This window comes from Pleurodeles waltl, chromosome 2_2, assembly GCF_031143425.1.
Source record: "Pleurodeles waltl isolate 20211129_DDA chromosome 2_2, aPleWal1.hap1.20221129, whole genome shotgun sequence".
Lineage (NCBI taxonomy): Eukaryota > Metazoa > Chordata > Amphibia > Caudata > Salamandridae > Pleurodeles > Pleurodeles waltl.
In genome coordinates, this window is record NC_090439.1 from 392,164,235 (window position 1) to 392,191,483 (window position 27,249).

The 27,249-nt window shown below is 45.0% G+C and overlaps 1 protein-coding gene across 2 annotated transcripts in view; it reads left to right on the forward strand.

The window, feature by feature from the left end:
* Positions 1 to 27,249, forward strand: part of RTTN (rotatin) — a 978,768-nt gene that overhangs the window by 41,877 nt on the left and 909,642 nt on the right. For both annotated transcript variants that reach the window (XM_069219896.1, XM_069219897.1), the window contains exons 2-4: positions 5,048 to 5,235; positions 7,514 to 7,712; positions 16,581 to 16,673. In XM_069219896.1, the coding sequence (XP_069075997.1) occupies positions 5,048 to 5,235; positions 7,514 to 7,712; positions 16,581 to 16,673 (480 nt within the window). The remainder of the gene's footprint in view (positions 1 to 5,047; positions 5,236 to 7,513; positions 7,713 to 16,580; positions 16,674 to 27,249) is intronic.

The window sequence follows — 27,249 nt, forward strand, 5'->3', positions numbered from 1 at the left end:
CAACAGCTCTGAGGCAAGTGAAGATTTGTTAGTTTTCAATGTATTTGGGGCATTCCAATTTAAGTAGTATTTGTGTATCATCTGCATAGTTGTAGATCATCATGTAGATGTTGAAAAGCAAAGGTGAGACGATTGATCCTTGTGGGTGACTCCTGCTTTTGTGAGGTAGGGTTTAGATAAGTTGGGGGGAGAATAAATATTAGTTATTTTTTTAAGGTATGATGTAATCCAGTTGAGAGCAGTACCTTCTGTGCCGTCTTCATGGAGACTTTGAATTAGAGTGTCATGGTCAACCATATCAAAGGCAGCCGACAGGTCCAAGAGAAGTAGTGCAGCAACTTCATTGCGGTCGACTGTGTTTTTAGGATCATCCCAGATTGCTATGAGTGCCGATTCAGTGCCTCTTCCTGGGTGGAATCCAGTTTGGTACTCTGAAAGTATGGAATTGTCTTCAATGAATTGTGACATCTGGGCGAATGCTGCTCTTTCTATCAGTTTCCCTAGGAAAGGTCCATTTGTGATTGGTCTGTGGTTGTTGGGGTCCTGTGGGTCAAGGTTTATTTTCTTTAATAACTGTTGTTATTTCCTGCTTTTTTCAGGTCTACATGGAAAGTTCCTATAGTTAAAGAGTTGTTGATTATTCTTTTTACAGTTATGGCAACAGACGTAGATATAATAATGTTCTTGAAGATGTGTGGTGGGCAAGGGTCAGAAGGGAAACCGGAAGGCCTGATTGCTTTGACCAAATCCATAAATTCACCTTGTGATATTTGTTTGAAGGACTGTAGAGGCAGCGTTGGTTTAATCTTGGAGGGTATTTTAGGAAAGGGGTTGGTGCTGATGGTTTTCTTCTGTTTTAAATAGAAGTCCAGTGCTTCTGCCTTGGTTGTGTAATGAGTTGCCAGTTTGTTTGTGTAATCTCGAGTAGTGGGATGACTTCCTTCCATGCATTTAGGTTTTCAAAATTCATTGAGAATTTTATAAAATTAATTGGTTGCAGATTTAGCATTTTGAAATCAGTCTGAGTAATACCCCTCCTTTTTTTTTTTTTTTTTTTTTTTTTTGCTTTTTTAATTGATGATATGTATATTCTGTTAAGTTTGTGTAGATGCAGTTTGTCTTGATTGTTGTTTGTTTAAAGCCAGATCCGTTACATATTTCTGATTTGTCGCTTTATCTTTTTAAGTTCTGTATTTCTCCAAGGTGTTTTTCTTTAGTCCTGTTTAATTTTTCTGAGTGGTATTAGGATATCAAAAGCTTCCTGTAGCCACTCAAAGTTTTGGAACAGAATTAATTGTATCTAGATCTGTGTTGGCTGTTAGTTGTGTTTCTAAGTAATCAAAATTTAGTTTGTTCCAAGGTCGGTAAGTACATGTATATAAGTAGTTGTGGGTGTGTTGATTTGTGGTGTTTTATGTTGGAAAGTTATCAAATGATGGTCTGACCATGTGATTGTCGTGATACTATGAAAGGTAACTAGTTCAGGCTTAGCAAAAATGACATCTAGGATGTGTCCAGCGATGTGTGTGGGATTGTGTACAAACTGATGTAGGTTCAATGCGACTAGGCCATTGGTGATAGCTTTTGGATGGGGCATATTGGGTTTGTCAAACCAAATGTTTTGATCCCCAAGAATACATAGGTTTGAGTATAATGTAATAAGGTTTGAGACTGTATCTAGAAAAGCGTCTGGGAATGTTGAGTTGTTAGGTGGAGGTCTGTAAAAGAGGAGAACGTTACAGGAGGAAGTTGGAGTAGGGTGGCATCTGGTGAGGAGGGCTTCACAACCTTGTATGGAAATGTTGTCTGTTTTACTGAGATTTATAGTTTGTTTGAATATAATAGCTAGTCCATCCCCTCTCATGCCTATATGGTTTTGTGTGATAGTTTGATAGTCTGGAGGAAGGGCTTCATGCAACACTAGGGCCATGTCATCCCCCAACCATGATTCTGTTATGAATAGTAAGTCAGGTTGTGTATCTGTAAGCAGATCGTTTGTTTTTTGAGAGTGACCGAGCATTTACGAACTGGCAGTTTAGAAAAAGTGTGTTAGTGGTGGTGGTGTTTTGTTTAGGAGAAGTGTGAGCAGTATATTTTGAGCTTGTAGCAGGTGTGTTGTGAGTTGTGATAACTGTGTAAGGGTCACAATAGTCTTGTTTTTCAATATAGTGTTCCTCTTCCAGCAGGTTTAGGAGGCATTTGGTTGGGTATGTATGTGTGTATGGTGGACTTGGTGGCTGAGAGAGACATGAAGAGTGTACTTTTTTTTTTGTAGGGTAGCCTTATTATGTAATATACAAGGGGATGCGAAGTTGTTAAGAATGGCATGTTGTTTATTTTGTTTGCGTCTGTTTAGTGCGGAAGGAGTATGGGTTAGGGGTGGTGGAGGAGCATGTGGATCATTCTGTAAGGCTCTAAATTGTGCAATGGATGAGATGCGGGTGAATGAATGCTGCTGTGTTGGTGTGCTTGTGGTAGATGTTTGTGAGCAGTGAGAATGTAGGAGTAAAGATTGGTCAGGATTTGTATTTTTTGTTTAGTTATGAGGGTGGGTGTGATGAGTATAATGAAAGTTTGTGTTGATTTGATGTGTGTGGTCTGTATTATTTTTGTGGAATACTGAAAGGGGATATTGATGTGGTTTTCTGTGAGGGATTTGTATGTGAGTTAGTGCTGGTGAGTGGAATTAGAGTATTAAAGGGGGTTTTGATGTGTTTTGGAGATGTGTAAGAGGGGATGGATGTATGTCGGGAGTTTGTGTTAGTTGTGATGACTGGAAGAGGTAATATGGGTGGTGGAGTGTGAGGATTGTATGGTTCTGTGTAATTGGTGAAGATCGGGAAAGGGTGTTTGTAGATGGTGTGTTGGAATGCTGGGTTTAGGTATTGTCATGATGAAAGGTGGTCTGTGTTGAGCAAATAGAGGATAGTGCTGATGGTTTGTATGAACAGGGAGTGTGTATCTGGATGGTTGAAAGTAATGTATAATGTGGTTTTTGTGTGTGGGCGTTGACAGGTTGTGTTAGTGGGAGTGGACAGAGTAGTGTTTGCTGTGAGAATGAAGGTGTTTTACTGTTGTAGTTGTGGTGGATGTTTGTATAGGTGTTGTATATGTGGTATTGTGTTGGATAATGAGACATTGCAATCTGTATGTGGTCAGTTTGTGATGCAGGAGTTGGATATATTTGCAGATAATGTGTTTGCATGTTGATGGATGTGTAGGGAGTAAGGTCCTTTCTGATAAACAGGAAATTGGGCAGCATTTCTGGCCCTAGGCCCTGCCAGTCCCAAACCGGCAGCTGCCCTTGCCCTCTCCGCCCAGGCTGAAACGCCCTGAGCCCTAAGCTTAAATAGCCCTACTGGCCAATAGAAACCTAACCCTAACCAATCAGATTTGTAGCCCTAAATCGTACAACCAATGGGAGACCCAACCCTAATCACCAATCATACCCCTAATCCAAACAACCAATCACAACCCCAACCCTAGAACCAGAAACCAATCGGAATCCCAACCCTACTACCAATCACAAACCCAACCCTAGTAACCAGGAACCAATCAGAATCTCAACCCTACTACCAATCACAAACCCAACCCTAATCCCTAAGCCAATAGAAATACCAGCCCACAACAACCTATCACACCACCATATGCAACAACCAATAGCAACATATAAGGGCCAAGTTAACTGAAGCCCAGTTCCTGTGGGAAGGGAAGGGAAGAGGAAGCTGCTGCGCTATTCACTCTCCTTGGATACAGACAGGCTGAATCCACACTTCCAAGCTAGCAAAATCTACTTTCCAGGTAAGGGAGAGATTGTAAAAAACAAAAAAAACACTGAAATACTGCTTGTAGTGCACTGTGAAATGTGGCTTTTTGAAGGCAAAAACAGGGGATGTACACCTCTTCATCAGCTTTGTGATCACCATTATTATCATTCTCTGAGGAGTTAAAAGCTGAGATGCCCCTGGTGGCGTACAACTCATTAGGCAGCAGATTGTGTAAACATGCCTGCAGATGGCTCAAAACCAACACAATCAGCAACTAGGGTACACATGTATATCATAACAGTCTATTAAATGCAGAGAGATCAGTTTACATTCAACAGACTCCTCATAAAGCTCTGCGTGTTAAAAATGGCCTTTAAACACTACCAGAATAATACAACCAAGCAACTAAAGATTTTATGTTCTAAACACGTATACATTTTTGTTTACTTTTTTTCTGGGGAAAATAACATTCTTAGCAGTTTCTGACTTATCACTGTCTATGCATGTTCCCTGGGGTGTGCGGGTGCTTGATTCCTAGACTTTATTGTAGTTCGAAGTCTTTACAAATGGGCTGTTAATGGGCATGCTCTACTTTGTAAAAGGGTATGATACTGGAAATTAAGGTATATAACTTGCTTCCCATTAAGAGTTGCAGACCTTGCAATAGGCCACGCAGACTTATGATGTATCCACTACGGCACGCACAAAACAGCTTTTTGCGCAATTTGACCTCATGTTTTCCTTATTTTTAGCCGGGACTGGGTCACCCCAACACACAAACTGTAAACCCAACGAAAACATGTTTGCTGCAGGCAAATTGTAATCTGGTCTGAAATCTTGCGGGGTTTCAGTGCAGTGTTTGTGATTTGGGAAATGATGTGATCTCATTTGTGCTCGCTTTACACACAGCCCCGGACCTATAGTAGCAGGCCAGTGCTGTTTATCATGCAAGTAGAGTTACTAGTTATTATGTGGGCTCAGTCCTACAGGAAAACACGAATGGCCTTTGTATGTGTAATGGAACGGGCTACACTCTAAAACCCGGATCACTTCAGGCCCATTGCCTGCTCTCCGTGTTCTAGAGTTCCAGGGCATTCTCTTGTCTTCTGAGCTCCTACTGGCAACGTTTCCGGGCAACCAAGCGAGGGATAAGTGGGATAACCTTTCTCGAAGCAGGAAAGGATGATGGCTAAACTCTTCTTGGCTGCACCTTTGATGATTTTATTGAAAACATCGTTTACATCTAAATGTTGAGAATCTTTTTTTAAATTCTTTTGCAGGTCATCAGCTGGTGGAGATCAGAGAACGAGCCCTCAAGAATCTCCTGTGTAAATTAGACCACAACTTAATTTCATATGCTGACCTGGTACAAGAAAAGTCGCTGTTTGTGCTCCTGTTAGAATGGTTCAATTTTCCCAATGTACCAATGAAAGAAGATGTATTGAAGCTATTGAATAAGCTGGTAAAGGTAAGCTCTAACGTGTGAATAATCTGTATTGTCGAAAAAACCTCACCTGCGGTAATTGTCTTTGATCTCACTTGTTTTATAAATTTCTTTATTCCTGATAACACTCTGTTAATCTGACTCAATCAGCTAATTCAAGGAGTTTAGTTTTGTGCGATACCGTTGTCTGTATGAGTATGCAAAGCGATTGGGGTCACCAGTAATGGAGTGGCTAGAAGAAATTTGCTTCAGAGAAATTCAGCTAATTTGCCTAATATCGCTTTCAGTTCTCTAGCCCCCACCAACCCCAGGTAGCAGTTAGTACTTCTACTGTAATTACATCAGTAAATTGAAAGTTGTAACATCTAGTACGGGTACACTACAGTATTTCCTGATGTCAAATAAAACAATATCTGAATCGTGCTTATGTGGTAGCAGTGTGCTAAAGTCGTCCGTGTTACCATAGAATAAAACCTAATATAAGTAATCCATCGTTCCTCCTTCTGCAGATATTTGGGTGCTGCAAATTGCGCTGTACATATGGATCTGTAAGTGTCCAACCCTGTGTCTATCACGCCATATACTTGGTCAAGTTCACTTTGCACTGTTGGCTCTCATGTGAGCCCTAGGCTGAGCACATCCTGGATTGACCTGGGTTGTAGCGGAGTTGCTGCTAGATTGGACTCTTGTTGGCACTCTGCTGTCCTCTTGAAAGGGCTGACCTTCGTTCTTGGATTAGGGGGTGACTTGCATACAGACTTAGCTGGAGTGAATAGGCCATGGGGCAGTCTTAGCTTCTTTGCTAAACTGAGCTCCTGTTGGTTTGTTGGTAGGACAAGTTTTGACTCATCACAGGTACGACTCTGAACATAGTTGTGTTGGCCATTGAACAGGGCTTTCATTTTGCCTGGGGGAAAAGCTGGGCTGAGGACAAAACAACGTGGCACGGTACTAGAGCATCATAGCCATAACAATGCTTAAAGCAGTGATATTCTTTTAAAATCATATTCAGAACTGAAATTTATAGCTTAGCGAATGATTGCTTGTCACTAAGCCTGCCGCTTTTAGCCCTGGGGTGCCAGTCCAGTCATTAATCTTTCCACTATTGATAAGAAAATAAAAAAGTACCTGGTGGCATTTTCATAATGATACCATTCAGTTTGTAGTGTGTTGTATAATCAGTGATTGTTTTCTTTACGTCCAATATTAATAACAATCACAGTGCCAATCCTTCCAGTCAGACAAATTAGGGGAGTACATTTTTACACAGACTTACATTGTCCTTTACAGATATCTGTGCTATGAGTTTGAGCCAAATTTTGCTAAGAGTACAAATAAAGCATTGGCTCTGACAAAGCAACCCACTTAGAAAGGCAGTGCTTTGATGTACCCTGTTTAGATTGGTCATGTTTCATATGTGAGCTGCCAAGACTAGCAGTGCTGAGGTGCAGGCTGACATGAGGGGGAGAGCAGAGAGACACCAAAGGCAACAAACTGAAGAAAAAAAATAACTGCAGAAGGGAAGAGTCAGTGATGTAGCTTGTAAAAGGATATGTTTTGGCTGAAAAGGAAGGAGCATTAACAAATCATCCGTGATTTTCTCTCTATGACGCCCCCCACCCACAAAAAACAAAATTCCAGCGATATCCACACAAAATGTTACCTTCTGAAAATTACCCTATGAAACTATTGTAAAAGATTTATGCAGATTCACCAGCAGGCGCCAAACTATGAGCAGTAATTTACGTTCGTGAATATGAACAATTTGGACAGAAATGCAGTGTGAATAGGGTAAATCCAAGCATAAATATAGAGTACAACACAAGCCTTTTTTCATGACAAATTTTACTGACACTTACCATTGTAAACAGCCAGACCGTGCAGTGATTCTAGAAAAAGGAGAGAAACTCAAAAATATAAGTACATTAACACAACATTTGCACAGAGAAACCTTCCCTCACCACCCTACCACCCAACAGTAAGCACATAAGCTTCTTTTAAACTAGAGTGCTGCAGAATTTCGCAGTTAGAAAATTAATTGGGTCGAGGAATGGAGGTGGGGTGGAAGAGTTGAGATGTAGGAAGAAGACTATATATTTTTCATGGAACGAAGACTAGATATGGAGGGCTACACCCTCACCTTAAATTGAGTACTAACATGCTTGAATGTTTACTGTGTTCCACTGCACCAAGAACACACTATATTCTACAGTAGAGTACTTAGTTTCATAGGAAACATTCTTCTTTGAGTTTAAATTGCATGCACCCTTCACTCGATTTATATATTTTTTTCCGAACGTAGCATCCCTCTGCAGCCCAGTGGTTAGTTGAGATTGGGGCAGTTGAATTCTTTTCTCAGCTACGATGCAGTGTGGAGCCAGATCTACAGGCTGCAGTTGATGGGATCCTGGATGGGCTCTTTGTACTCAATCCACAAGAACTTACAGGATATCTTACAGAGTACAATCAAGAGCCACCCCAACCACTTGGAAGCTACACAGGTAACCAATTACTGTCAAATATTTAAGGCTGTAGTGAAATGTGAAATTTTGTTTTTTTGCTGAACTAGGTTTGAACCTTAATATCATATCATTTTGTTTTGCATGTGTGCAGTACTTGTATCATTGAAAGTCTGGTAATTGCTTACTAGAAATAACATCCAATTAATAAACAAAACTAGCTCGATCACCTACCCAAGGAATGCCCTTCGAAACTTCAGCAACTATCCAGCACTAAGTTCTACAGATTCCTTTGTTTAATTGTTTTACATATTACCAACATACAGACTTGATGAATGTAAGGAATTCTTCGAGACGTGAGTATGCAGTAATGCAAATGCAGTCGCGATAAAGTACTGAACATGACTCCTGAAAACTGTATATGCATGGAAATGAACTGCGATCAAGCATCATGTGATATTTAGACGCACATCTCCTCAGTCCTAGGGTGGAAGATGCTAAATACATTCTTTTTATAGACTGTTTAGTGTGAGGCTACAGACCACTTTAACTTAGTTTGGTTCTGGGTCAAGCCGATCATTTTGGAGAAAGCAATACTATAGGCTTATCCTTCTTTAATCTCTGATGTCTGGATAGCAGTTCTTCAGGATTGTGTGGCATTGTTGGGTGTAGGGCCCTTGGTGGCTAGTAGATGTCATTATTTGTGTGAATTGGATCTTTCCACCTCCCTATTCTCTTCTGTGGGTTCATTCTGCTGCTAAACAAGCACAACTGGTTTATCTTAGAGGACCTCCTAGTGAGAGGGAAGAAGAGCAGACCGCTGCATATGTTTTACTAAATTGTTGAGGAGGAAGGAATGCACTGATTGCCCATACGTTTCAGAAACTGGTTTGGTCAAATTATGTTTTGAAGCACTGAAATGCCACTGAAGAACCTGGGATGAGATACAACAAAGATATCTATTTTGAGTTGGGTGTGTAGATGAAAGCATTTTAGAGAAGATGAAAACACAGGAAATATTTAATCTCCCACACCCTACTCCCTCCAGACTTAACTCAGCCATGCTCAGAGCTCAACAAATGGCATATTATGTATTCATGTTTAAAATCAATCCCTGGAATGTGGTGGTATAAATGTTTTCTGGGGAAGCACTCTTTAATTTTATCCCTCTGATAATATACTTTGATAAGAATCCTTTTGCGCTGTGTAGATGAAGGGAATTGTAGTTTGAAGGCATAAGAATCTACTCTATTGATGAAGGCTGCGTGCAGCAGTGGTATGAAGACTAATGGAGAAATAAAGGTTTATCATGATTGCTGGTAAAGGGCAACTGAAGGGTCACATAAAAACGTAACCCCTTGTACTCCATTGTGTGCTATTTGTTTTTGGTTTTTGCTAAATATCAAAAATACATGCAGAGTGAGCCCTTTCATCAGTGGCACCTAATGGTACCATGTTAGTGAGTCGACCTGTGTGTTTTTAACACTCTACTTAACAAGCTTGAGTTAAAGCAGTTGAAATGAACTGACCACACTGAGTGGCGTTCTATGCGTATATGTAGAATAGTTTGACCTCATAGGAATTATTAGACTACAAAAATAATGTTCTCAACTGGGATGAGACACAGACAACTTGATTTAAATTGGATCACAATAATATAGCTGTTATTCTGTGTGATGAATGGATAGTGAGGACCTTCCTGCTTGCTTTCTCTCCACTCCTTCCCTCCAAACAATCGGTATGAGTTGAAGATTGACCCTTTTTTGCAGAAAGAAATTTGCATTTGCCATAATTGAAAAGGTGGCTACTCATGGACAATATCCATCCATTGGAATCTTCAGGATTTAAAATCGGCTTCTCTGCAGATCAAATACAGCAAGACTCATATGGGATCGATGTAGACTACAAAAGTCCTGGTACTCAAACTTGACACAACGATTACAAGTGTACCCTTTGGTTTCTATCCCTCAAAAGTCTTAGAATATCTGCTTCATTACTCGCTCTTCAGTGGTTCGTATTGTCTTGGTTATTTTTTTCCCTCCACCACAGCTGCGCAAAAGGCCCCTTTAGTGCACCTGTGGCCCAGAAGGTCCCAGATGTGAGGAAATTTGCAGGATAAGTTAATTCTGTCTTGCCCCAGCCTTCATACTCGAGGTGATCTTAGAGTAGTAATATGCTCAAACAGAGCCCTGCAGAAGATGTTTCTTTCATAGTCTGTAGTGAGTGATGCACTGGTGTCTGGCTGGAGAGCACACTTTGACCCGGGTATGTGTTCATGTACAGTTCTTTGCAATAATTCCTTTACTAGTCTTCCTGTCCTCGCATTCAGTCATAAAAAAATATTCCAGCTTTTCATTTGAATCTTCCTGCATCCCGAATCCACACCATAGCCTCAAATAGGGCTTTTACGGTGATATCTAGACAAGACAGAGGACTTTGGAAAGACAAAGAAGCTCTCGATTATTATATAGATATGCACACTTTGTTCCAGCTGCTTTAAAACTCAAAGCAAGATAGGTAGTTTTATACTACAACTTACTACCAGGATGGATTCCTGGTAAACATTTGATTTAGTATACTTTGGGTACTGCCACTCTTCTTGTACCATTCCTGTTGGCAAATTTGCAAGATGGCTACAGGGATGTCCTTCTCCGTCCACATTTCCTTTTGATGACATTTGCAAGCTGGCCGGATGGAAGTTAATCCACATTTCTGTCAGGAAAAATTGTCTTGAATTTAATTCCATAATGTATGCTGAAGTGGGTCAAACCTCCTTTGGAAATAGCTTTGTATAAATTGTCCATATACAGTTGCTTCCTCCCAGTGAGTTCATTTTCCCTGCCTCCTTTTTTGGGAATGATCAGATGATTTTTCCATTAAGTTCTGTTTCAATCCTCCACTGAGTACCTCCACCAAAGCCCCCAAAATGTTACCAATTTCTTCCACCCTCTCTCACTCTTTGAATTGTCTCAACACTGAAAGCATATTAGATATTCTCCATCTCTTGTCTCTGTCTTGAACGATTGCGTATCCCACCGCCACCTAAATATTAGTATACTCAAATAACTCCTATTTCTGATCAGCTAATCCCCATCAAAACATTACTCCCCAAAGATTGGGTAAAACCAAATAATGGTTCTCCACAAACGTCTTGCGATGGACTCTACTTCATTGAGACAAATCTAGTCTGTCTCTTCAGCCATCTCTATAAAGCAACTGTTTTGCTACAAAATCATATCACAAAAGCCAAAATGAACTGGCTGAGGAGCCAGATCGGCCATCTATTCTACACAGAGCATAGTGGATCACAGGTTACAATGGAAATGTACTACTTGAGTTGCAAAATCCTTCCTGAAGTCCTCTGCTCTTTTATCAAAAGTGCCATCTCTTGCTGTAACTCTGCACCATGAGCGTGACCAAACACAGTAAAAAGATTCACTCCGTACTTTCCATACAGTGGGTCCTCCTGGCCTTCAACACTCTTTTCCTCTAGTAACGACTCTCCACATATTTCAAAGTTACCCTTGGATTTTGAATCAGTTAGGTTAGCCTTGGTCCTCTGGCTCCTGACAATCCATTTCGTCATAGGCGTGCTGAACTTTTGCCACTCCAACAATCACACTTATCCGGAGTGCTTCCTTTGTTTCTGTATGTTTACCACTGGCTGCTAATCATGCAGTGATTACTCCCCTGCGCTCTAAGCCACATCTTGATGGCTATGACCCTCCTTAATTTAAGACCTGTCTTCTTGGTATTGCTAAAATGGCACAGGCTGCCATTTCCCACTATAAATAAATGACTATCCCACTCTAATTTGTGCAATATGATACATTTACATCAAGCACCATTTGGGCCCATGAGTGACACACATTACATGAAGCTTAATCTTGGCGTAGGAGACTCTGCAGCACTTGTTCTTGTAGATCACACTGTGGCTTTACACACCATTTACAATGAATCCCATATCCTGACCTGCAAGGGCACCAGTGGTACCACTCCTCAGTTGTTCATCTCCTTTCTTCCTTTCACCATTGCATCTCTGAACCATACTCCCACCCACCAAAATGTACAAATAACAAATGATACAGAAGCTGGCAGTTGGGTTGGTGACCTTTCTAAATGAATTTAGGTATCCAAGACCCCAGGCATTCGTAACTTAATTTAGGTATCCAAAGTCCCAGGGCCAGCTCTCTTCTTGCTGCTGCATCACTCTTGCACCTTGCTTTTTCCCCCTGTTTTTTGTCTGCCTTCTCCTAGTTTTTCCCATGTTTTCACTGCTTTCTCTTGCTTTTTCCATCATTGCTGCTCCTGCCTGCTGCCTGTTATTTCCCGCCTAGCCCCGTCCACTGCCTTGCAAAGCCCCTCACTCCTCCCCGAACCTACTTAATGGAGGCCGCAGCATAGGTGTGCCAAAGTCAATCCCATCTGTTCTCAGACTGTGCCGAGCATCAGGACTGCTGGTCCCTGGCCTACCCACAGTTAGGACACTGCCACCCTCCATGCTTTAAACATAGGACAACCCAGTGAATGCTGCTGTCAAGCCGCACCGCACTCAACGGTAGGACCATTCTCCTGCGCCAGCTGTACCTTCTGCTGCACAATAACTGTCATGCTGCATTGCACCACTCCGAACTCTCACCACAACATGCCAGAAGCAACACACCAACTCCACAGCCTGCTCCTCAACACATGCTTGGTGTGCAAGCACTCCCCAGAACTTTGGGACCTCATTACTACCTTTACACCCGACATCCTCTTCCTCACTGAAACATGGCTCAGACCCATGTGCGGCCCATACATTACCATAGCAATCCATGAAGACTATACCAGCAAGTCAGAAGGTGTACCAGCCATAGTTCACAAAGAAACCCTACAGTGCACCCCCTCCACCAACAATACTACCACCTCCTTGGAGCACCTCAACTTCAAGCTCCGCACGGATTACAAGACTACCATCAGAGGTACCCTACCATGCGGACCCCCCACCCTCCCAGGCCTGCGCCCCAGCTTCTGCAACACCATTGCAGACTTCATGCCCCTAACCTTAGAATTCAAGGACTCCATCTTCCTCTGTGACCTTAACTTCCACGTCGAGGACCCCAAAGACAACAACACCGCACATCTCCTCGACAGCATGAGCTGCCTTGGATTAACCCAAATAATCCATGACCCTACACACACCGCAGCACACAGGCTGGACCCCATCCTCACCTGCCACATCACATACAGCCATTTCACCAAACTCACATTGACTGACCTCTCCGTTGTCCACTTCAACATCTCCAGCCTGTGCACGGATACCCCCAAGACATCCAGCGCCCCCCACCAGGCATGAAGCAAATCAAGAAACCAATTGGACTGATGCCGTCAGCACCTCCAGCCCCAGCACCTCTGTCAACCTCAGACAAGGAGTAGAGAACTTCAGCGTCTGGATCATTAACTGTGCTGACATCAGCGCCCTCGTCAAAAGCAGCATTCAGAGAAAACCTTCCAAAAAGGCCAGCTGTTATACTCCTGGACTCAGAACAGCTAAACAAGACAGCATACAGCTGGAGAGGGAGCGGCATGTCAGCAAAGACACCTCCGACAAGGCAGCTTTCAAGACCTCCCTCAGCCTCTTCCACGCCTGCTGAGAGCAACAAAGAAGGCAGCACTAGCCATGTGTATTGAAACCGGCAGCAACAACACCAAGGAACTCTTAAACACCATCAAGGAATTTTCCAACCCGGTGACTAGAGAAAACAGCATCATACCATCACAGGAGCTGTGAGACAACCTCGCCGCTTTTCTTTCACAAGATTGCAACCATATACTGGAACCTGCACCTATGAACTTCACCAAGAGTTGCCACCACCACACGCAACACCAACCACAGACTAACCACCTAAAACCTTCTCTCCACCGAGAACACCACCTCCAGCATGAAATCCATCCGCTTGGGAGCCCCTCCTCCAGACCCCTGCCCACACGTCAAAGTCAAACCCCTATTAAAAAAAAACAAAAAAACACTGCAGACACCAGCGTACTCAAACTACCAGCCAGTCTCCCTACTCCCTTTCCCAGCTATAGTACTGGAAAAAAATACTCAACAAGAAACTCATGACCTACGTGGAGCAGAACCAGCTATTTGACGCCTCCAAATTCCAGCTTCTGCAGCAGTCACAGCACTGAGACCACCATGATTGCATCCGTGAATGACATCTGTACACTCCTCGACCGAAGAGAAGCAGCAGCTTTGATCTTCATTGACCTCTTGGCAACTTTCGATACAGTATCCCACCACACGCTTTGCAAAAGACTCCATCCCCCACATCGGCATCCAAGGGGACGCACTCAAATGGATCATCCATCATCGGAAGAACCCAGAGGATTCACCTACTTTCTTTAACCTCCGAACCAAAAGCCATCACCTGCAGGGTACCACAAGGAATAATCCCCAAGTCTCACATTTGTTTTAATGCATATACAACCTGTCTAGCCAACATTGTACGATCCCATGGCCTTGACATAATCTCTTATTCAGTTGACACCAAGTCTCACTGATGACCCCACCACCAAAAACCAACTTCCACAGATGCATGACAAGCGTCACCAAGTGCATGAAAGAAAACTGCCTGCAGCAAAACACAGACAAGACTTAAGTTCTGATCCTTGGCAAGAGCATTAACGCATGGTATGACTCCTGGTAGCCTTCAAAACTAGGACCAGCACCCACTCTCTCAGAACATGCCAGAAACCTTCGAACCACATGTCAGGCTCACCATGGAATCACAGATTAGCACAGGCTCCTCTGCTTGCTTCTTCACTCTGTGCATGCTACAGAAGATCTTTAAGTGGCTACCCCTGCACATGAGATGAATGGTGACAGCCCCTCGTCACCAGTCGACTACACTATGACAAAGCCCTCTAGATAGGAATCGCCTTGCAACTCTTCTAAAAACTTCAGATCACACAGAAAGCTGCAGCCAGAATCCTCCTTGACCTTCCGCGATGATCACACCACACCTTAGGCAATTCCACTGGCCCCTTGTCCAGAAGAGGTGCATATTCCAGCTGCTGACCCACACACACAAAGCTCTACACAATCAAGGACCCACCTACATTAACACCCACCTGAATTTCCATCAATTGTCAAGAAGACTACGTTCCGCCTCCTGTCACTTACTCACACTCCAAGCATCCACCGAAGCAGAAGTAAAAAATCAGGGACAGCCTTCCCACTCATCTCTGGACCATCACCTCTCATTCAGAATTCTGTAGAGCTGTCAAGACCTGTCTATTCAAATGAGTCGCTTAGACTTGCAAGTGCCTGGATACCCTCGAGGCTGATTAGTCGCCCTTTACGAATCCTGTATGATGATGGTTGAAGACCCGCAAATCCATTTGGCAGCTCCCTATGTCACAGCAGATTGAAGTTAAAATCCTCTACCTGGTTCATTGTAGCATTGGCTCTTGTAGCACGATTTTTCAGTAAAGTAGTTGTTTCATCCCGTCATTTCTCACACCACCTTCGTTGAAGGACTCACACTTGCTCTTTGTCCTTTCTGGTTGTTGGATCCAGTGAAAGTCTTTTGGTACCTTTTGCAGCATAACTCCATTATGTCTAAAATGTTTGGCATGGCAAGGAGAATCACTCGGTAAGTTCTGTTAGACTTTACAGGGCTTAAAGATATTTGTTTGTGACCGTCCTGTGCCGTGTACGTGCTACCTACATACATTTGTATTTCCCATGATTAAGAAATTTGCAAAACATTGTTTGAAAATCTTCAGGGAAGAGAAAAGAAGATACACTTTTGAGCTCATCATAATTGTCGATAAATAGCAGTTCAAACACCACCTCGCAAACGAGGGATTCTCTGACAGCTAAGGTCTTGTTCACCACATCATAATATGTACAGGCAACTGCTCTCCGCGCCACACTACTAATGTTTAGCTCAACACATGGACATTTTATTGGATCTAATGACTTTGGTCCTCGTGGTAGATTGGAAGCTAAGTACTGAACTGCAAAAAATGAAATCCCAAAGGTGCCACGAAGGACAACACAAGGAGATGTCGCTGTTTGTGTTAGGGCACTTTAACGCTGCTGCTCATTGTTTCTGAAATGGAGTACGAATGCAAAATGTCTGTGGCACCTCGCGCCATCTAGTCGATACCAATAAAATAGTTTCTAGGAATGTCCTTAAAACTTGGAGATCTAATCGTTCGGAGATATATACTTATGCATAGTTATTGGCAGACCAGAACATCGATGCAATAATTGATGCTGTCTATGTAATGAGAATACCATTGCTATTTTAATCCGCAACTCGCATGATGAGCTGAGATGCACCTGGTGAAAAAGGAAAAATCATTCCCCCATTCTGATCTGCCCTTTATTGGTGTTATGCCTTGTATGTGACTTTTTTTTGTTTGTGTGTGTTTTTTTGTAATAATTTGGCTGCAGTCTAATCGATTTATAAGGTAATGGACTCTCCTCACGCACTTGACTTGTTAAAATAAATTGAAGATAGATATGTCATGAATGATTTCTTTGGGAGAAGACTCTTAAAAGCCTAATCCTTTTTATTTCTTTTTGAAAACATAATGGCCACGTAAAAAGGTTAAGTGGAAAACAAATGAAAATATAAGATCTACATATTGGGGTGAATTGCTTTTTGAGGGAGATGTTGGTAATCTCACACATATCTGCATGTTTGCAGCTTTTAGTGGTGCCACGTGCTTAGTTGAGTGTGTATGAAAGGAGATTGAGCTTAAGTGTAAGAAAGAGGGATTGCTGACTTCGTGTAAATAATTGCAATGAACCAAATTCTCTACAATACAAAGTCACCAAAATCGTCTTCCATAAATGTTTTGTGTCTTTTGAAAGCAGTAACCGTGCCCCTTTCTCTTTTGGTATGCTTTGTACAGTTTTGCCTCCAGAAGACGAAATAGTTGCTGGATATTTTCATCAGGATAACCAGGATAGTCAATCAACAGAAATTCCACTAAAGAAACCCGTGGGTAAGTTGTTATGTTACAATCATGCACATGCGATTTAAAAGGTGTGCTACAAAGCTTTCCTAAACATATATATATTATAATGTTCTTGTAACAGCGGCATTTGGCTATTCTTTAAAAATAGTTATAAATGCCAATTTACAGCCCTGTCAATTCTTAATGTGTGGTAACTACTTCCCAGTGAATCTTTACAGCTTCAAACCTAAATCTTGCAACGCATACATTCTACCCCTCCCACCCCAAGCTTTCCTCGACCCATTTCCTCAATTGACAGTGTCATAGGTTTGGATAGTTAGGGAAGAAAAAGGTGGGCATTAACTTTCCACATGAACTCTTTTTGTGAATCTTGTCCTTAGGCTCAACTTCACAAAATGGTGATTTCTACTTAATTTCGCCTCGCAAGCCCATTTTCTTTCGTAGGTTGAATACTATGCGTTAGTGTGATCCTTTATCTAAGCTCAGATGTTTGGTGCTTTGCATCCATCATTACACTTCGTGCCATTTTGATACCCTTGCTCCATTTCGATACCTCTGAGGAAAGAATTTTCCAAATGTTGGTCATTCTAAGACAGGTCTCTTGTATGACCACCTACTTGCGTACCTTCAGTGCATAAGGCATCTACACTCACCAGTGTTTCCCAAAGTGTGCGCAGCAGCACCCCAGTGCGCCCTCAGAACTCGCCAGGGGTGCCACGCACACCTAGGGAACATTGGCAATGCTTCCCCTGTGTGAAAGCAAGTCTTGCAGTCTAAACAAATCAAACTTGATGGGTTTTACAATTTACATCGTAACACTGCAAAACCCTAACATGTTTGATTTTTTTTGTTCTCACTGCTATTCTGTAGGAAAGTACCATCTTGCCTGGCATGTTACCCCCATTTTTACTTGTGTGTCAGTTTGTTTTTGCCTGTCTAACTGGGATCCTACTAGCCAGGACCCCAGTGCTCATAGTTTGTGGCCTGAATGTGTTCCATGTGTGGTGACTAACTGTGTCACTGAGGCTCTGCTAACCAAAACCTCAGTGCTTATGCTCTCTCTGTCTTTAAAATTGTCACTGCAGGCTAGTGACCATGTTTACCAATTCTGATTGGCACACTGGAACACCCTTATAATTCCCTAGTATATGCTACCTAGGTACCCAGGGTATTGGGGTTCCAGGAGATCCCTTTGGGCTGCAGCATTTCTTTTGCCACCCATAGGGAGCGCAGACCATTCTTACACAGGACTGCCACTGCAGCCTGAGTGAAAAAACGTCCACGTTATTTCACAGCCATTTTACACTGCACTTAAGTAACTTATAAGTCACCTATATGTCTACCCTCACCTAGTGAAGGTTAGGTGCAAAGTTACTAAGTGTGAGGGCACCCTGGCACTAGCCATTACCTATATGTAGCTACACAATGGTAACTCCGAATATGGCCATGTAGCATGTCTTAGATCATGGAATTGTCCCCCCATGCTAAATCTAGTATTGGGGTGCCAATCCCATGCATCCCTGGGGCTCCAGCATGGACCCGGGTACTGCCAAACCAGCTCTCTGGGGTTTTCACTGCAGCTACTGCTGCTGCCAGCCCACAGACAGGTTTCTGCCCTCCTGGGGTCTGGGCAGCCCAGTCCCAGGAAGGCAGAACAAAGGATTTCCTCTGAGAGAGGGTGTTACACCCTCTCCCTTTGGAAATAGATGTTAAGGGCCTGAGAGGGGTAGCCTCTCCTGGCCTCTGGAAATGCTTTGAAGGGCACAGATGGTGCAATCCTTGCATAAACCAGTCTACACTGGTTCAGGGATCCCCCAGCCCCTGCTCTGATGAGAAACTGGACAAAGGAAAGGGGAGTGACCACTCCCCTGTCCATCACCACCCCAGGGGTGGTGCCCAGAGCTCCTCCAGTGTGTCCCAGACCTCTGCCATCTTGAATCCAGAGGTGTGAGGGCACAATGGAGGCCTCTGAATGGCCATTGCCAGCAGGTGACGTCAGAGACCGCTCCTGATAGGTGCTTACCTGACTAAGTGGCCAATCCTCCTCTGAGGGCTATTTAGGGTCTCTCCTGGGCGCTTCTCTTCAGATAACGAATGCAAGAGCTCACCAGAGTTCCTCTGCATCTCCCTCTTCGACTTCTGCCAAGGATCGACCGTTGACTGCTCCAGGACACCTGCAAAACTGCAACAAAGTAGCAAGAAGACTACCAGCGACATTGTAGTGCCTAATCCTGCCGGCTTTCTCGATTGTTTCCTGGTTGTGCATTCTCTGGGGGCTGTCTGCCTTCACCCTGCACTGGAAGCCAGGAAGAACTCTCCTGTGGGTAGATTGAATCTTCCCCCTGCTAACGCAGACACCAAACTTCTGCTTCACCGGTCCTCTGGGTCCCCTCTCATCATGACGAGCGTGGTCCCTGGAACACAGAAGCTGGATCCAAGTGACCCCGACAGTCCAGTAGTCCATCTGTCCAAATTTGGTGGAGGTAAGTCCTTGCCTCCCCACGCCATACAGTAATCCTGTGTACTGCGTGAACTGCAGTTGCTAGGGTTTCTGTGCACTTTAGCAAGGCATCCTTTGTTCACAGCACAGCCCAGGACCCCAGCACTCTGTCCTGCATTGCTCAACTCGCTGAGTTGACCACCGGCTCCGTGGAGCCCTCCTTTGTAGTGTTGAGACGACCGCCGTGCTCAGTTTTCTTGAACCCGAGTTTAGGTACTTCTGCGGGTGCTGCCTCAACACACTGCAATGCACTGAAGACGGATTCCTGGACCTGAGGACTTGCAAAGGAAGGGGACCAAGTCCAAGAGTCGTGAAAGTGTCCGGGGGGGCAGGAGCCCACTAAACCCCAGTTGAAGGTGCAAAATGGCTGCCTCCAGATGGAAGAAGCTGAAGATTCTGCAACAACGAAAGGTGCTAGGAACTTCTCCTTCGTGCAGAAGATGTTCCACGGAGTGCTGGAGGATGCAGAGTTGTTTCTTTGGCAAAAGTCCGCAAACAAGCCTTGCTAGCCGCAAGAGTCGCGGTTGAAGAAAAAGGGTGCTGCCCAGGCCCAGGAAGGACCAGGATGTCGCCAGTTGGGAGAGGAGACAGAGGGGGCCCTCAAACTTATAGAGCCCATGCACAAGAAGGTAGCACCCGCAGAAGTCCTTGAACACAGGTTCAAGAAATCTGATTACGGCAGTCGTCTCAACACTACACAAGAGGGTCCAACGAAGCCGGAGGTCAACTCGGGGAGTTAAGCAATGCAGGACAAACTGCTGGGGACCTGGACTTGGCTGTGCATGAGGGATTCAGTGGAAATGTGCACCGGAGCCCTAGCAGCTGCAGTCCACGCGGTGCACAGGATTACTGTCTGGAGAGGGGAGGCAAGGACTTACCTCCTCCAAATTTGGACAGTTGGACCACTGGACAGTCTGGCTTACTTGGGTCCACCACATGTGTTCCAGGGGCCGCGCTCGTCAGGATGAGAGGGCGGTTCTGTCGACCCGCTGGAGATTTTTTTGTGGCTTCAAGTGAAGGATGAAGGCAGGCAGCCCCCAAAGCAGGCACCACCAGGAAACAGTCAAGAAAGCCAGCAGGATTAGGCGCTACAATTTCGCTGGTAGTCTTCTTGCTACTTTATTGCCGTTTTGCAGGCGTCCTGGAGCAGTTAGCGGTCAATCCTTGGCAGAAGTCGAAGAGAGAGGTACAGAGGAACTCTATTGAATTCTTGCAAGTCGTTATCTGAGGAAAAGCCCACAGGAGAGACCCTAAATAGCCCTCAGAGGAGGATTGGCCACCTAGTCAGGTAAGCACCTATCAGGAGGGGTCTCTGACATCACCTGCTGGCACTGACCACTCAGAGGCCTCCAGAGTGCCCTCACACCTCTGGATCCAGGATGGTAGAGGTCTGGGACCCACTGGAGGAGCTCTGGGCACCACCCCTGGGGTGGTGATGGACAGGGGAGTGGTCACTCCCCTTTCCTTTGTCCAGTTTCGCGCCAGAGCAGGGACTCGGGGGGGTTCCCTGAACCGGTGTAGACTGCCTGATGCAAGGAGGGCACCATCTGTGCCCTTCAAAGCATTTCCAGAGGCTGTGAGAGGCTACCCCTCCCCAGCCTTTAACACCTATTTCCAAAGAGAGAGGGTGTAACACCTTCTCTCAGAAGAAATTCTTTGTTCTGCCTTCCTGGGACTAGGATGCCCAGACCCCAGGAGGGCAGAACCCTGTCTGTGGGGTGGCAGCAGCGATAGCTGCAGAGAGAACCCCAGAGAGCTGCTTTGGCAGTACTCTGGGTCCATAGTGGAGCCCTGGGGATGCATGGCATTGGCACCCCAAAACCAGATTTGACATGGGGGGTCAATTCCATGATCTTAGCCATGTTACGTGGCCATATTTGGAGTTACTAGCTACATATAGATATTGACCTATATGTAGTGCACATGTGTAATGGCGTCTCCGCACTCACAAAGTCTGGGGAAATGGCCCTGAACTATGTGGGGCCACCTTTGCTAGTGCAAGGGTGCCCTCACACTTAGTAACTTTGCACCTAACCTTCAGCAAGTGAAGGCTAGACATATAGGCGACTTATACGTTACTTAAGTGCAGTGAAAATGGCTGTGAAATAACGTGTGCGTTATTTCACTCAGGCTGCAGTGGCAGTCCTGTGTAAGAATTGTCTGAGCTCCCTATGGGTGGCAAAAGAAATGCTACAGACCATAGGGATCTCCTGGAACCCCAATACCCCGGTACCTAGGTACCATATACTAAGGAATTATAAGGGTGTTCCAGTGTGCCAATTAGAATTGGTAAAAATGGTCAATAGCCTGCAGTGACAATTTTAAAGGCAGAGAGAGCATGAGCACTGAGGTTCTGGTTAGCAGAGCCTCAGTGACACAGTTAGGCACCGCACAGGGAACACATTCAGGCCACAACTATGAGCACTGGGGTCCTGGCTAGCAGGGTCCCAGTGAGACAGGCAAAAACAAACTTACATACATGTAAAAATGAGGGTAACATGCCAGGCAAGATGGTACTTTCCTACAAGAATCTTTAAAGATAATTGAATTTTGCTTGTTGATTTCTTTTGAAGTGATTAGAAAACATGTTATGCTGAATGTGATACCCAGCTCCACCACATGAGGAAAGAGTTCACCTTCTGTTGCAGCTTGAGTCTAGGAGGAACTCCATTGTTGAGTCAAAGCATCAGGATGCCCCTGGTACTTCACAACATATTTGTCTATCTTATCTGGTGCTGAAGTCCTAGTTTTTAGGATGAGCATCTGAGATACTGCTTTGCAAAACTATGATCATGATGAGGATTTAACAATGATTTCTACTTATTGATCTCACAGACCACAGGCTATAGAATATTATGATTTCCCCTAACTGTAACTATATAGAGCATGTCATTTGAGTAGCACCCACTCATATCAACTTGTTTCACATCATCCTCTCTTGTTGCTAAGGGTGGTCATAATTGTTGCCTACCACTCGCAAGTAAAACCAGAGGAGAGATGCAGAGATAAGCAAAACTAAAATGCTAAAGACTTAATTCCTCCACAGGCAGTGACACAGGTAGCTTGCCCCTCCCAGCACCAACAATCAGAAACACCAAGCTACTTGCATTACGTGATCATTGACACTGTTGTCCAGTTCAGGCCCTCTGCATTTAGAAGTGTCCACAAAGTTGTTTGGATTCAGAACGTTGGTGGAGGAGAATTATAATTTGGAGTCCCTCCTCTCATCCAGAATTTATATACTCTCAGAGCATTGCAGAGGATGGATAATGTCCATGGGGATTATTCACATATCATTCCTTATGGTGGGGACTTAAACTCCGGTGTCTTATATCCAGTATTGTAACAATGGATATTTCTTGTAAGCACTGTGGCTTAGTTGGGGTTGTAATCGTGGGCTATTGCAGTATCCCTCTTAATGCTGATCCACAGAAGTAATTTAACCGAACAATTATGCAGGCTCATTCTGCATCCACAGGACCCCGGATGTTATGATTCTGAATTTGTGGGTTTGAGAGAAGATGGGCTCTACACCTATTGGAAGCTGTTGAAGCTTTCTTCAATTGCATTAGTGTCGGGAATTCCCTGAATTCAACATTATGTTATTTTGTAGTCTAGGGTTATTGACAGAGAATCTGGTCCATCTGGAATTTGGCACTTGCATCATAAATTGGTTGACCTATCTATATGTACATGTGGGCAAAATTTTCTCCCTCACATAAGAGGCCTAAGTGCTCTTCAGACCTTTATAGATGGCACAAAAAAGTTCTGATTCCAGCTGTATGGGACCACACGATTAAGGCCTCAGAAAAACGCTTGGCAAGCCACATAACTTCCACAACAGTGGACACAAACAAATCTATATGCCACAATTCTAATTGTGCCAAATGATTGGCTCCTAAGTGCAGAATTACCAGAACTGGGGACAGAAGTCCTCTTGGAGCCAGTTTCTCCACCGCTGACTGCAGGCTCCCTACCCTGAGCCTTCCTTGACCAAACAGCCTCATGTTGAAGCCAGCAGCCTTGGCTTATGTTGCATATATATCAGCCTAGTAGCCGTCCTGAGCCCTCTGGATCAAAGAGTGGCCAAAGGTTCCCAACTTTTTGGAAGACACAGAATCTGCATGCACAGAGCGAGAAAGAGAAGCAACGTTAGCAGTCATAAGAAATACAATCGTACTTAATGCCTATAGCACACAGAGCGCCACCTCCCAATCTTTTGCACCAGCTGCCTGTGTAGGCCCACGCTTGCTTTAGAGGTTGTCAACTCTATGCGGAAAGACTGTGAGATGAAAAGAGAAGGGTTGCGGCTGTGGTAACCTTCAACATGCAGGATAACTGGTATCTGGAAAGGGGTGACCCATCAGCGTGGAGGAACAGGGCTGAAGCTGCATCCCGAGGGTGCACTTTCAGATAATCTAGCAGGAACTAGACTTGGCAGCAGCGTGAGCTGGTCCATTTTAGAAGACTGCAAAGTCTCTGCCACAGACCTACTGGGCCAACTCAACGGCCCTAGCTGAATGGCCTGATGGATGTCCTTTTTAGACTGCGCCACCAATTCCACAACCCTGAAAGCCCTGTAAAAGGCCAGGCAAAAGGCTGCCTTAAACAGCTATGCCTCAAACTGTGAACGGCAGACCTCAGGCATCTTTGAAACTAGGGCTGCTAGTCTCTTAATATAAACTGGCTTCCTGGCATCCTTGTGCCCCCCAAACCCCCATTTAACTTCTGCCAGCCCATCTGGGATTTTTTGATGGGAAATGAGGAGGACAAGTCCCTGTGCCCGCCCAGTTTGGCAAAAAAAAGAGCGGGTCACAATGTGCCTCCTTGCGTAGGAAGCGACCAACCCTCTCCCTTCAGTGTATTCAAGAATGCCATCCAAGAGAACTGCTCAAAGATGTCCCCTGCCCTCTTTGTGGCTTAGAAAATTCAGTTATCTCTGAAAAGCCCCCTCATAGGCTTTCCTTGACTTAGGATCTAAGCTGGCTGCCACAAGGTCTGATAGGTTGGGGCACCAAGCCTCCACAGATGCTCAGGAACAGTGTAAGGTGCACTGCTGCTTCTGGATGGTGCTGCCTGAACTCTTGCAACTTTAGACGAGGCAAAGCATCAGCAATTTTATTGCGTGCCCCCGGGAAATGCTTACCCCTAAAGGTAATGTTGCTTAGCAAACACAACAGAACGAGTTCTTTAAACAATCTCAAGACCATGGGGCAGCTAGCTGTCTGATGGTTTAGCACCTCAACTACTGCCATGTTGTCTAACCAGATCACTACATAGTGGTCCTTGAGCGAGCTGAAAAGAGCAGCTCTTGCCACCACAATTGGGAATAGATCCAAAAATCGCAGGTTTCACAACAACTCAGCCTGGCACAACTCAACAGGCCGTGACTGCATACACCACTGGTCACCCAGTATGGCTCCAAAACCTATGTTGACTGCCGCATCTGTAAAAAAAACAAATTCAGGGCTAGTCTGAGGAGGAGATACCCAGTGCACAGGCCCACTAAAGCACTGCAAGAATGAATCCCAAATTCTTAGGTCCTGCCTGACTTCCAGAGAGAGACGTGTTCGATGATGCCTGTGTTACAACCCGGTCATAGCCTTAGCAATTGACCTACAAAAAGTCCTCCCCATGGGAATCATGCACAAGGCGAAATTCAGCTGTCCCAGCAACACCAAGAGCTGATAAAGCGTAACCTTCCTTGCTTCCAAATATTCCTGCAGTAAGTTTCTGAACTGGGCCACTTTGTACCCGCGAAGCCTGCATACCTCCACCACATTATGAAATTCAGTGTCCAAGAAGATCATCCATGTTGAAGGGCCGCTAGTCTTCGTCTGCTTCAGAGGAACCCCAATACGCCTCAAGTCCACCTCCCCACAGTGTGAAGAGTCTGTGGGGCGCAGATAAAGCATATCATCTAGGTAACGTAACACCCACTTGGCGCCAGTTGCCCTTTTCCCGGCCCACTCCAGGAATGAGCTGAAGGTCTCAAATTATGCACATGACACTGAGCCAACCCATGGGCGTACATCTGTCAAAATAGGAGCTATCAAACTGAAACCGTTATAGGTGGAAATCTTCTGAGTGTACCGGCAGCAAGTAGAAGGTGGATTTAATATTCACTTTTGCTGCAGGGTACCTCTACCCAACTGTTGCAGCATAGCAAGGGCTTGGTCAATAGAGGTGTACTTTACTGAGCTCAGCTCAGACTCAATAGCCTCCTTCACTAAACTCCTTTTTGAGGTTGAGAGATTACGGCTCAAGCGGAACGGGCTTGACGTTTTTTTTTGTGTACTATTCCCTGCTGAGAGGAAACAACATTCCAAAAAGGGGGTGACTCGAAGTGGCCAGCCACTCTCCCCAGGGCGCACTCCTAGGCAATCTTTTGACTCACTGCAGTCTATTGGCATGCAAAGACTGCTTATTTTTTGTAAAAGGGTATCATCTCAAACCCCCCCCCCCCCCCCCAAGTGGGAATCCTGAAGCCATATGTAAAACCTTACCAGAATGTCAATGCTGCATTTTTTGTGTGTTTTTTTTAGCACTTGAATTCTAGATGTAATGGCATCCCACAAAAGGAGCAATTGTGCTTGAACTTACAGGTCCCTGGCGGTCTTGTGCGTGCGTTCCTGTTGTAATGCCAGCGCGCCCCTTTCCTTTCAACGCATCCCTTGCTTGCTCCGCCTGAAAGGGTTGACGCCTTCCAGTCTCTGGAATTCGAACACTCTTTACAACGCTTAGTATCCTCCCTGACCAGGTTCTCAAAAATCGGATAAAATATCTTTACAAATGCTACATTCCAAATCTTTTCTGTGACTTCCGCCAAAGATGATTCCTACTTCTCACCGTGCTCAGATCTCACCCAAACCCATACTAGGCATAGTAGTCCTGGCCGCAGTGGCAACATTACCTGTGATGGCTGAGTCCTTGGCGCTCCCCAGCTGCGCTGCCGCTGAGGGTGCAGCCCACGCCATGGGCCTTTGGATCTTCTCCCCCCATGGGACAGCCCCTACCCGGTGCTTGAGGCACCACATGACTTCCCAACTGATTCGGCTGAACGGCCTGCTGCTGCCCCTGATCGCCTGACCCATACTGAGCGACCAGTCTCCTTGCTTGTTCTAAATAGGCCCTTTCTGGGGCCCCTGCTGCGTTACCAGTTAGAACCACACTAGAAAGCTTGCCTACTTTAGAGAGGCAGGGCAGCACACTACCCAGACTGGCCGCCAGATTGATCCGGCTGAGTAGCCCCAGAAGCAAACCCTTACCATCTTTCCCTCCCCCGCCCCAACCCCATTGCTGGGGCCCTGGACACTAGCTGCAGTGGGACTGGGAATATTAGCTGCCCACTACACAATTATTACGGCTTTGGACAATGCTGGTGCTCCCCCCTCATCCCCCCGCACTTCCTGGCGTAGGTTCGGGTGCAGGGGACACCTGACCTTCCTGCCCTTTCCTCGCTCTTAGGTACCAGAGGAAAAGCCACCCATGGAAGCCCTGGTCTCCTGGGCCTCTCTGCAGGCACCACCTGGGGGTGTGCAGCCAACACTCCAGTCCCAGCCCCCCCCCATCAATGCAGGGTGCAGTAACACAAACGTTTTGTTTATAGTGTCTAATCTATGCATCACTGCCTCCATATACCTATCCCGTTTACCACCTGACGCCCGCTTATGCGCTTTCGAAGGCATGCTACGCACTGTGCGACAACAGGCAAAGCAATAAAAAAGCCAACAGCAAACGGCAAAGATGACCACTTAAACAGCACAATATATATTAATTCTCCCAGCTATCCGGTACCTCCTTGTCCTGATGACCTCTGCGAATGGTTGGGCCAAACACAACGCTGCACAAAGGGAGACTGGGCAATTACAATTTGGATAGATGTGGGGCGCCCCCACTTGGCACCAGCCGAAATGCCCCAAAACACCAGTCAGGCAAAATCGAAAGTAAAACAGAAAAGGGCTTCAGCTCCGACCAGCGACGCGGGTAGAGAACTACATTCCGGCCCGGAAGGAACAATAGGATTGGGAGGCCGTGATACAACCATGCGACTACAAAAAGGGAAGAAAAATGAAAAGGGGAGCTACCAGCTTTTCTGGCGCC